We start from the raw sequence: 12,360 nt of genomic DNA on the forward strand, positions 1-12,360 counted from the left end.
AAGCCTCAGGCTGGCTGAGGGAGCCCGGGGCCACCCCTGGGAATTCTGGGGACTCAGAAACCCCAGAGAAAGCGTCTGATGAACAGGGTCACTTTTCAAACCTCTTTGGATGCATTTATTTTCTCCATGCCCGCTGGTGACCTGAGCACCTCCGGCCAGCGGGCAGGTGACCGCACACCTAGCTCCCCCTCCCAAGCGTGGCCCAGGGATGCTCACCTTCCTCAAGGAGCCGCCAGGGCCGGAAAAAGGCATCTCGCAGTGGCAGGAGCCCCAGGCGCTCCTGGAAGCGGGCGTCCAGCCGCCGCACCAGCGGGTGGATTGTGGCGTGTCCAAAGCGGAAGGCGGCCGTGGAGAACACGTTGGACACCGTAGGGTCCACGGCGGGGTCGTAGCCCCTGTAGGGGCCCACGTGCTGCCCGAAGGCCTCGGGGCCCAGGATTTTGGGGACGTAATCCCGCAGGGTGATGATCTGCGGAGAAAGGATAGTGGGTGGGAGGCGGGGCAGTGGAGCCCCTGGCTGGATGCGAGGCCGGGTTGGGGGGCTTCTTCCTGCACAAGCCTGGGGGCTGCTGCATCTCCAGAGCTGTCTCCGGGGGTCGTGCCACCTGGGGGCACAGGGAAGCAGGGGAACAGGTACAGGAACACCACCTATTCCAAATAAAGGCCTGAGCTCTCGGCTTTTACGGGGTTGTACAGGGCATGTCAGAGATGCCCCCAGACACCCTCCAGGCTATCAAGGGCCTGCTGTAGCGCCCAGATCAGAGACACATGACTAGCAACCACTGGTTTAAAACAAGGCACTGTACCTTCATAACAGCCCTGTGAGACCAGTGGACTTAGTAAGGTTGTTTGATGGACGTAAGTAATTTTTCCAACATCGCTCCATTATAATTGGCCAACTTGACACTCCACCCAGTATCCTCTGAGTCAACATGAAAAATATCATAATAAAGCCTTACTTTAACTTGCTAATTTGCAAATCTCATACAGATTGTTTTTCTTCTCATTCTCTCCAAAATACCAAAATACCAAAATCACTGGTGGACACCCATCTGAAAGGGTCGCCATGAGGACTACGTGAGTTAGAACGCTCAGAGCGCCTAGAACGGTCTGGATATCTGGGGAAGGCCGGAGGAGCCATGCCTGTTACTACTGCCGTCAGCCTCCTGATGGGATAATCACCGCCAGCCCCTGAGCAGACGAGCAGCTCCCACGGGAGCGCCAGGGACCCAGGGCTTCAGACGGGAGCGGGGTTAATCTCGACGCAGGGCATCCACCCTCAAGGCTCTGAGCACCCAGGCGGGGGGCCCACCAGACCCCCGCACGCACCCTCGCGGGACGCCCGCGAGGCCCCTGCGCGCACCTGGTGCAGGGCGCCCACCACCTTGCGCGCCTCCTGGTAGGCCGTGTCCGCGCTCCAGTGCGCATTGAGGGCCTTGAGCGCGGCGGCCAGGCGGTTGTGCTCGCGCAGCCACAGCGTGTGCAGGGCCGCCAGGGCGGGGACCTCGCTGGCGCGGCCGTCCCCGGCCAGGAAGCAGGACGCGCGGGCCCCGGGGGCCCCGGGCCGGGCCGCGCAGGCCGGGGGCGCGGGCGGCGGCGCGAAGGGCAGGAAGGCGCGGCCGGCGTCCCGGTAGCGCGCGTTGACGAGCAGCAGCCCCTCGGCGCTGGTCCAGTTCCGCAGCCGCTGCTCCGCGGCCGGGGAGCTGCCGTACACGGTGGACGCGTCCAGGAACGAGGTCAGCGCGTTCATCTGCTGGCGCGGGTTCGCCCAGGACACGTTGCCGAGGAAGGCGCCTTGGGTCCCGGAGCCGCAGGTGGGTGACGAGCGGTAAAAGGGTAGACAGGCGGTGCCCGCGGCCGGCGAGGCGTTGGCCTGGAGCTGCGGGAAGGGCGCGGCGGGTCAGCTCGGGCCCCCTCCTCAGAGACGCTAGGCGCTCCGGGCCGCCCACCTCCCTCCAGCACCGGCCTTCCTCTGCCAGCGCCCCAGGGGTCCCGTCCGCTCCTCCGCGGGCCGCCTCCTCCTCCCAGGGTCTGGGCGATTAGACTGGTCGGAATTCACTGATGCAGCCTTGTGGTGGCGCCCACTTCCCCCGGCCCCCCAGGTCTTCTTTTTGGTGTGTTCTGCCTCGTCTGGGGGGCCACCTCTGCGGACGCCAGGGGTACCCCGCCTGCTGGCTCTCCTTGGCCCACCAGGAAGCCCCTCCTCCTGCCTGTCCAGCCTTCCTAGCTCGGGGCACCACATGCGGAATCCTGGCTGCTCAGCCAACGTTTCTGGAATAAACGTGAGTGAGGACCCCAGCCCCAAGCAGTCTCTGTTCCTAGGTAGAAAATGCCCCTTGCCAGCCTCGGAGATATTTTCTTAGGAGAAGTAACTAAAAACCCTACCTGTATGTCTCTTACGTTGCAGGTCGGAGGGAAAACCAGAAAAATATTAACAGACAACAGTTCTGCAATCTCTGTCAAAAGTCCACGGCGCCTGCTCTGAATCTAGCGGTTGTATCCCCAGTGGTTTGTCTGTTAGGCATGCACGTGTGGCCAAGATTCAGGTCAGAGTGTGTTCTCTGCTTCGCTATTTGTGACAGCGTAACAACAGCAGCAAAACTGGAGACAACTCCAGTGCGCATCAGTAAGGAAATTTGGTTAAATAGGTCATAACGCAAACACAGTGGGATAGGGAGGGTCATAACAACCCAGCCTCTGTCCATTTAATGAGACGGAGAGAAGTGTAAGAACTATTGCTAAGTGACCCATACTGGGTTCAGGACGTGCGCATAGTAGGACACAAAAAATGTAAGGTATAAGCACACACACACATGTAATCTTATACACATATATGTGCAGATAACTTCTGGCAGGAAACCCAGGAAATTCATAATGGCTGTAACCCCCCGGGGACAGGACCAAAAGTGACTTGTGTCTGAGTTTTGACGACGGCACCTGTTAGTTTCATAGTAAAAATGAGGAAGTTTAAAACTTCTACCTGTATGGGAAAACACGGGCTTCGGTTCTCACAGGTCCGCTGGCAGTCGGCCCCACCCCCGAAGGCAGCGTGGCTGGCGCTCTGTGGCGTGAAGGCCAGGTCGTGGTCAGTGTACTGTCCCCACGCCATCAGGAGGTCAGAGTACTGGCCGTCCTCCGTCACAGCCTCGTTGGAAACGTGGATGACCTGCCTGGTCACCTCCCGGACCTGGGCGGACAGACCAGCTGTCATGTGTGGGAGGCCGTCCTGTGGGGCCGGGGGAAGCAGACCCCTGGGGTGGGGTTAGCCCAGGGGCTCAGGGCTCTGCGCTCATTCACAGGACGCTGGCGCTCCTGGGGCAGGATGGGGTCCCTGGAGGCCCCCCGGCTCTCTTCCCCGACATGCACGGGTGGTGATTTAGGGCCGAGTCGTAGTTTCCTCACTTGTAAATAAACATAAAAATGCTGACCTCTGGGGACTGTCGTGGGGATTAAATTAAGTCACCTAGTGATTAGTGCTGTTTAGTGCTGGACCTAGAGGGCAGGGCCTGGGGCCTAGGGGCAGAGCCCTGAGCCCGGAGGGTTGTTCCCAGGCCTTGAGGCCGGGTGGCGTTTGCCTGGCCTGAGTCAGAATTGTTTGGGATCGGTGACTTCCTTTCTCCTTTCCATTTTTTTGTTTCTGAACCAGGACGTCTACAGCTCAGCTGTTATCCCGTGCCCGTCCCACCATTGCATTTTGGGGGCAGGCTTGCTTTCCGGTTTCATAGGCCCCAAAAGAGGGGAGTTTTGCCCCAGGAGGGGTCACACCCAGAGCTTCCCCATCCCTGATTCAGATTATTCAGAGGATGAGATTTGGGGTCTGAAAATGGCGAGATTTAGATCAGGTTTGGGATTTTAGTTGATGCTATAGTGGGCTGAGACTTTGGAGGGCCTTGGGATGGGGTAAATGCAGTTTGCGTGTGGAATGGATATGACCTCTGGGGTCAGAGGGTGGGACTGGTAGGCAGGGTAACGGCCCCTGCAAATATCCATTCCCCCATCCCTGGAGCCTGTGAATACATCGCATGGCAAAGGGGACTTGGCAGACGTGGTCACTTTGAGGACCTCGAGATGTGGGTGAGCCTGGATTCCCAGGGGGTCTGATCTAACCACGTGGGTCCTTAGACTCTGAGACCTTCCTTGACTCAGGGGAGATGTAACTTCAGAGAAGAGGCGCAGAGAAGAGGCTTGGGGAGGGCGGATAAGCTGAGGAATGTGGGTGGCTACCCACTGGTTTGTTTGCTGAAGCGAGCAGTCGAATTGGGGACAAATGATCCATTTTTGGACCCAAGTGATCAGTAGATTAGGTACGAGTTTGTTCGGCAAATGATTTGCCTCTGGGAGTGTGTAGCAGTTATTATCTTTGCCACTTAAATGAGTGAATTAATCAATTATGTGTCTTTGAACGCATCTAGTCTTATACCTATTTGTAAAGAGTCGAAAGCTGGATGAAGCTTAACTCTGTGTTGTTCCAGTCACTGGCTGAGGGGCTCTGATCTGTCAGAGCCAAGTTCCCGAGCTATAAGGGGAGGAGCCCTTCTCCACCCCACAGGGGCCGGGAGGCCCGAGCAGGGGCCGGCCCGACTGAGCGAGATCTCATCAAAGCCCGGCTCCCTCCAAGGGGAGGGGAGGTTTGCTCCGTTCTGGGAAACCAGTTCCAGCCCCGTTTCAGCGGCACTCACCGGGGGCAGGGGGAACCCGTTGTACAGGAAGTGTGGGTTCCAGCCTCTGGGTTCGCTGATGCCGTCTTCGTAGGAGGGGGGCAGCCACCTGGCCAGGGCTGTGTTGGCGGCTCCCCACCTAGGGTGGTCTCTGTGGAGACAGCGGGGCTCCGTGTTTGAGTCAAGGAGGGACGAAGCAGCAGGGCTGACGCAGTGAACTGTCCCCAGTGACACAGTGGAGCCGGCGTCCCTCGGGTGATTGTAGAGGGTGAAGCCCTCTGTCTAGTGGGGACCACATGCCCCCGTGGTGCTGAGACGCTTCCCGGGCTAAGGGCGCAGGTGGTTTCAAGGGAGCTGACTCCCAAAGCCCACATGCACGTGCCCTCCCTCCTCAGCACGTGAACCTGTGGCGTCCTGCCCGTCCATGTGTCTCCCACGTTCACTGCCCAGTTTCCCTGCTTGTCCTCTGGAGGCTGTGTGTCACTCGGGAGCTTGCCATGGGCACCTCCGTGGGGCTCCGGACAGAGTCACACCTGAAACCCTGCCCCGCTGAGCGAGCTCCCGTCAAAGCTCCTACAACCACCTGGGCAGGATGCCCTTTCCTGTCACCAGTATTTACCTTTAGAACAAAGTTTCTGCTAGAAAGTGGAATCTTTGGAACTTGCTGAAATGTCCTAAATTCAGAAGTGAGATGGTTGTATTAGTACATTTGTTTGAATCAAAAATAAGTCAAGCTTTTTCTGAAAGTATCAACAAGTCTCACTTGGTTCACGGATTTAACAGTGAGCACGGACTCAGCCAATTAAGGTCAATGGGAATGTTTTCCATAAACAGACTGATCTGCAGTTTCATTCTATTGGTCAAAATATATTTTGACAAAAATATAAAGTGCATGATGAGGCAAAGTTATGTCTAATGATATTTTGATTTTACAGACTACTTCTGAGCATGACTTTTGAGTCATGCAGGTGCCTCTAAGTCAAAGGGACCAGTATCAGTAAGAATCAGTGTGTCCCAGAAATGTTTCCAGCAATGAGGAAATGAGAGACAGATGATTGGTAACTAGTCCTCGTGCAAATCACATATAAATAGTAAATATATACGTATGTGATCACATATGTAAATGTATAAAATAAATACGTGACTATGTAACATTTAGAAAATACAAGAATAAAATGCCTAGAGAGCATATGTAAAAGTAAAGGACTATGTAAAAGGAGAAAATAAAATACTTTAATCATAAAATATCCTACATTTAGAAAAAAACCATCAGACAAATTAGAATGGAAGTGTTAGTTCAAAGACAAAAGAAAAAAAGGAGAATTTTTTGTTAGGGAAAAATTTGTTCTGTTTTTTAAAAATGAATTATTTGGGTACAAAATTGTTGTGGTACCCAAGGTCCCTCGGCCTTTATCAACGCATCCCTATGGCAATAATAGCCATGGGGGTGTTTGTTTGGTGGTTGCAGAATCTTCCAAAAAGAAAGGAGTGAGGCTGGAGTTTGCAGGTGGACAGGAGACAACTTTGCTGGGTCTTTGAGCTCACGTAGCAAAAGCATTTGAATTGGAAAAGATTGGGATCTAGGCTTTCTAATATTCTTTCCCGCATCTGATGTGTAGACACTCACAACATTTAGGGAGTGAAGTCTACAAGAATCATGGCAAGCTAAAGGGTTTTTAAAACTTTTAAAGTATTTGTAAATATAAATATTGAAGAATTTAGTTGGTTTGTTTTGACACTACATTATTACACCATTTGAGACATAACATCCACCCACCATTCTTCTATAAATGGGACTGGTTTGGATGCTCTGCCCAGAAGTAAAGGAACCATGGGCTGCTGAGAACTTTCTAAGCTCTTGTTTGAGGCAAGAGCCCACAGTTAAGGCAGGGACACCCCAGGGTTCCTGACGCTGGAGAAAAGGGACTTTCTTGCTTCTGTGGCTCACTCCCAGCCCTGCCGCAGTGTCCAGGGGCCACTCAGGAATGATGAGTAGCAGTAGGTGGTGATGGTTACTTTGCACGTCCGAAGGGACAATAAATGGGGATAATTCTAGTTTTAATACTCCGTTGGTCTCCAGCACAACCAAAGGGGCTTAATTTGCAAAACCATATGGGACAGTAGTGCATTTAATCAGCTGCAGTAAGTCAGCTTTAGTACAGTGTTCTGATCTGTTACAGTCGGCTTGTCTTTACTGAAATCCCATAAAGTGCTGCTCTTTCATTCAATTAAGAATAATGAGAATGTTAATTTAACTGCTCAGGGGATTGGTTTTTTTGTTTGCTTGTTTGTTTGTGTTTTTTTCTGATTGACTGTCATGTTTCAGCAGCTCCCGGGACATCACATGGTTTCTGTGACCGTCTCATCCTCTGGTCGGGTCAGAGCCCAGCCAGCTCGGCAGGACCCAGGGACACCTTGTGGGGACCTCGCAGCCACCAGGCGGGGCCCCCTCCAGGCTTCCGGCATCGCTCTCGGATGCTGCTAGGCTGGAGCAGAATAACCGCAGCGGCCCCAGAGGGTCAGCTTTCACCAGCACGTGCTTCCTTTAGTAGTTTTGGATTGACAACCACATTGGAAATGGTCGCAAAGCTGACAACAAGCAGGTGACACGTCTCTGGAGGACAGTTTCACGAGGGAGACAGGTGTCTGCTCCCCCCGCAGCTCCATGTGACTGGGATTTGTTTGAAACACCAGCTCCTGTCTCTCAGACACCAGGCAGCTGAAAATCTGCTCTGGGGGCTATTTTTATAACAAGTGGATGTGTGAACATTTGAGGTTGGTGTGGGCAGGTTTTGAACTAGCAAGTCTGAGCCTGCAGAGAGAATCGGCCACCTTGGGGTGTGTCTCATTTATAAAACAGTTAGCGAGGCTTCAAGGTGGTATCACTTGAGTTTTCTGAGCAGGTATGCTATGTTTGGGGCAGAAAAAAAGTATGAAGTCCCTGCTGGTCCTTTGGATCTAGTTGCTGTAAATACTGTGACACAAGATTCAATCGACATCACGGAAGGAAAGAAAGGGACTGGGTCTCCACCCACAGCTCCCTGGAAGGTGCGTCCCCCAGAGCCCATCAGCAGGGGGCGTTGGCTGCCCCCTCCTTGGCAGGCGGTGGGGCTGACAGCAGAGAGCGGAGCTGGGAGGGGCGCCATGGGCAGAGGAGACCCCTGACCCTGGTCCTGCCGTCCGTGACCCCACATCCACCTGCAAGTACAGTTTCCCCAGAACACGGCACATGGGGCCCTGGGGGTGCCGGGGGCCCAGAGGTGGTTGGGGTCACCTGGAATGTTTGGGGGTTGCCCGAATGGACTGACCTTCTGGAAAGAGCGATCAGAGTATGAGACGGCCTGAGTCGGTGGCTGAGAGTGGACAGCAAATACACAGAAAAAGAAATGGAAGAAAGTTGGGATGACCTCAGGGACCCCTGAAGGTTTATGATTAGCATCGCTAGTGAAAATGGTACCTGGCTGCCAGGGAGCTGAAGACCTTTAAAATCTGTGTCTTATTAAAGATACACACAGAAGTATTGGAAACATGGGTGTAAGGAAGAGGCTTGACCAGTTCTTAATATAATGGAGTCAATATTGTACACTTCCTTTAATGAAACCTCAAACAATCTATGGAGACTCTGCCCTGATGGCACCTGTCATGTTCAAATACAATTTACAGGTGAGACCAAGGGCACTGAGGAATTACCTGTTGTTGCAGGCACCCGTAATGAGCCTGTACTTGTTTGCCAGGCAGGTGTTTGGACATCTGGGGGGAAGCATGTAGGGCTGGCATCCGGACAGGTTTGCAATCGTTTTCAGTAGATCTTCTGATAAAACATCTAAGGAACAAACACCAAAGCTTCAGCCCTCGATTGTAATAACCTACCTGACGGGGTAAATGTTCTAATGTGATCGTTATTCACACAGAAACCTCCTCATTCTTTGCGGGAAGCCCTTCCTTCTCCTTGAAATCAATCCTCTGCCATTGAACCCCCTTGAGTGTCCTCGTTGCTCGGACTGTGGGGTTTAAAATTTATTTTTGCTTTGCGATCTTTCAGAAAAGCAATTCTGAGAGCTCTGACCCCAGAGGTAAGCACTTCTCAGAGGCATCCGCAGCCTCGCTTGTGGAATCTCCAGCGTTTGCCATGCTGCTCGGCTGAGGCTGGGGGCCCACGCCCTGACCTCAGAAGACGGTGAATACCTGGCCTTTATCCTCCCCGCAAACCCTACCTCAGTCAAGTTTCCTAACAGTATCCATGTGTCCATCTACAAAACCCTTCTTTTTTCCTTCATGTTGATGTTTGGTTCCTTCTCATAAATCTTTCTAGGTTAGGGCCCCAGGAAACAGTCTCTTATTTTTTGCCAGTTTTGTTGCTGTTTATTTGACAAATCAAAGCAAGGACCACTTTCTTGTCTGTTGGTAGAAGGAATCACTGGTTACTCTCCAAGATGGTTTGTATAAATCTTCAAAGATAATGCCATAAAACTGGCCAGATCCCACTGAAATCAAGATAGAAAAACACTGGAAGACACACATCCCATTTTCAAACTAGAGAGAAACAAAGCTAGCTTAATTAATGTTCACTGAACAACCTCTATGGAATGACTGTATGTGGACAGTTAAATGAAGCTTAGACGACAATTTTTATTTAGTCGATAGAGAAATACACATTCCTTAACAAGGTGAGGCTTCGTACCAGGAAACGCTCAAGCACATGCGAGAGTCTAACAGACAAAGTCCATGAGAAGAACCACAGTGGGACTTCCCTGGTGGCGCAGTGGTTAAGAATCTACCTGCCAATGCAGGGGACATGGGTTTGAGCCCTGGTCCAGGAAGATCCCACATGCCGCGGAGCAACTGAGCCCGTGAACCACAACTACTGAGCCTGCGTGCCACAACTACTAAGCCAGCGTGCCTAGAGCCCGTGCTTCACAACAAGAGAAGCCACCACAATGAGAAGCCCGCGCACCGCAACAAAGAGTAGTCCCTGCTCGCTGCAACTAGAGAAAGCCTGTGCGCAGCAACGAAGACCCAATGCAGCCATAAATAAATAAATTTATTTAAAAAAAAAAGAACCATGATCATAGCTATGTTAATACAAAACCAATGTCAGGAAACATCCCTAGGGGAGGGGTGCCAACATTTGATTGTAGATGCTGTTTGGTGACGAACTGATGGGGAAACATTTGGATCCTTCCACTTTTACTAATGCTGAAATTTCTAGATTGGCTATGCTGATAGTGGAAATAATAGAAAACATCCTAGACTAAGGGGTTCTTCAGTTCTGCACCACAGCCTGGCCCAAACCCATCAGCCGAATACACCCGCAGACCTGGGCAATGGCCTTGCAACACTACACCGTGAACCCGAGGCCGGCAGGACCGCTGACTGCAGTCACCGCTACCGGAGTCCCAGCTGCACCGAGACAGGATCACAGACCAACAGTCCTTAGAGACAGTTTTCAACTGCTTCAATAAAAACATTTCAAATGGATCTTTGGTTGCTATAAAGTTGATTAAACTTAACTTCTAAGTTTAGTATCTGAGAATTCAGGTTAATCCCGATTTAGCTGAGTCTGTCTTATTCTAAAAACTAAGTAAATCAGTATTAAACTAATCTACAGCTAATTGGGAGGAAAAACTCAGAGACCAAGTAGCTCATGGCACCACATTGAAAGAAGTCTCCATAAGTTCATTAAAAATAATCTTGTTTTTTAATTCCTCATCATTGGACTTAGAAATGTGCCTATGATCGAAATCACTTTCACTCAGTATCTTAACATCAGCAGAGCCTTTGATGGGATGCAGCTCGCCCCTCGTGTTTGCTGGTTTGCCTGTGGCCAGCTGAGTGGACCGCCAGTGTGGCTGCCCCATCTTAGGGAGGAGCACGTTGGCTCCCAGAGGCCTGAGCAGGGCCCCGAGGCAGTTTTCTCAGGAGAAGCGGGGCTGCTGTCGTCGTCTCCCTGGAACACGCTGCGTCCCACAGAAGTGAGTTTCCCCCAGGTTTTAACCAGGTCGGTCGGGGCCTTGGAAGTATCCCTCAATCATTTCATACCACAGAGCGGGACACTTAGATTACCGAGCTGCTTCTCCAAACCCGATCTGAATAGCAGAGAAGCAGTGATTTCCCAGACTAACAAAACCAAACTCCTGAGCCTCTTAAAGAACCGCTCCTTTGTCCTGTGAATGAGTGGGCATCGCGCCCTGTGGGGACCCCCAGCCCCTGCACAGCCCTGCCCGGCCCTGACCCCCCCTCCCCCGGGTGCTCACCTGTGGGCGGCCCGGACGGTGAAGACCCTCGGTGAGCCCTCCTCTTCGCCTCCTGCACCGACACCTCCATGATGTCCGCCGCCCGGGACGCGGCGCGGCTGGTGGGCTCAGGGAGTTTGGAAAAAGACAGAAGCTGTGACGGAGAAATGATTTCTCTTTTGTGGAGGTTTCTGGGCACAAAGCGGAGATGTAAAGTCAATTATTCTTTTATGGTGTTTGGTGATTACTTACTAATCAATCACACGCACCTTTACATAGTACCTGCCAGGCGACAGGCAGGTAGGGATTCAAGGACCCCGTCCACAAGGCCCGCGGGATTTAGTGAAGGGATGGGACCCAAGTGTAGACAGTCTGCCAGTGTTGAAAGGTGAAGAGAACGAGCAATGTTTGTCTTTTACAAACTTGCAGAGCCAAGTCATTTGATCCTCATAGCAGCTGTGTGAGATCAACCTTCTCATCAAAGTCCAGTTAGTCATTGGGTTTGCTAACTTTGCCTGTACATTTACCACACATTGCCATGAAAACTAAATTAAGTTGGTTTCAGAACACTTTTTGACAATGGCTCATCTGTGTATGTTTGCCGCTGATTCATTCTTCTTGGTCACTTTGTAATATACTTTAAATTTTTGTTGAGATAAGGTCGTCTCACTGTTTATGTTGACCGTTTTTCTAGCTTATTGTGCAATACTGATTTTTAGTGTTATTTAAGGATATTTTAAGTGCTAATTAATGTTTCACTGAGAATATTACTGTGGATAAATAAATTGATTTTGAAACTTGAAAAAACAGCCCAGTTAGACGTGAGGGTTCCAGCTGATGGATGGGGCTCTGAGAGCCAGCAAGCAGCCTGTCCTGGTCCCAGAGAAGATGTGCTGAGGCTGCGACCCTGCTGTGTCCGTGCTGCCAGTCACGCATCTCACGGCACAGCCGAGCAGGTGACGGAGCCGCTGGCGGCGAGAACTGCAAGTCCTGCCGCGGGTGCCCCTCACCCTCCCTTCCCTCTGTCCTCTCACGAGGGTCCCCGGCCTTTGGCATTCCAGCAGCTCCCACCACAGGGGACCCACCTGCCCACCAGCATCTCAGGGCCCGGGGACCCCTGGAGGGGCAGGACCCAGGTGGCCTGTGCAGGAAGCTGCCGTCACCTGGTGGCCCCTGCAGGGTTGCACCAGCGAGGCCCCAGGAGCCCGTGTGAGAACCAGCTCTAAGCCTAACCTGAGAGCCGTCGGGGCGGAGCTCGGGGGCAGGACACCCCCTACCACTGCCCTTAGGTTTCTGGTTCACAGCCCTGAGGTCTTGGGGAAATGGCCCAGCTGTGCTTCAGTCGTTCTGCTAGCTCCGAGCAAGTGGATCCTTCACACATTCCCCTTGTTACTAACAACCTGGAATGTGCGGAGCCCACTGACGGAGGTGACGTGGAGGTGACGTGCAGGTGCCGGCTGAGTACCGAC

At 52.4% G+C, this 12,360-nt stretch overlaps 1 protein-coding gene across 1 annotated transcript in view; it reads right to left on the minus strand.

Annotated features, from left to right (window-relative positions):
- TPO (thyroid peroxidase) overlaps positions 1-12,360 on the minus strand; it is a gene marked incomplete at both ends in the record, with an annotated part of 36,041 nt that overhangs the window by 15,247 nt on the left and 8,434 nt on the right. Inside the window, 6 exons of the mRNA XM_079720742.1 lie at positions 217-469; positions 1,364-1,879; positions 2,981-3,187; positions 4,680-4,809; positions 8,349-8,481; positions 10,913-11,082. Of these exons, the coding sequence (XP_079576868.1) occupies positions 217-469; positions 1,364-1,879; positions 2,981-3,187; positions 4,680-4,809; positions 8,349-8,481; positions 10,913-11,082 (1,409 nt within the window). The remainder of the gene's footprint in view (positions 1-216; positions 470-1,363; positions 1,880-2,980; positions 3,188-4,679; positions 4,810-8,348; positions 8,482-10,912; positions 11,083-12,360) is intronic.

This window comes from Hyperoodon ampullatus (genome assembly GCF_949752795.1).
Source record: "Hyperoodon ampullatus genome assembly, chromosome: 15".
Taxonomy (NCBI): Eukaryota; Metazoa; Chordata; class Mammalia; order Artiodactyla; family Ziphiidae; genus Hyperoodon; species Hyperoodon ampullatus.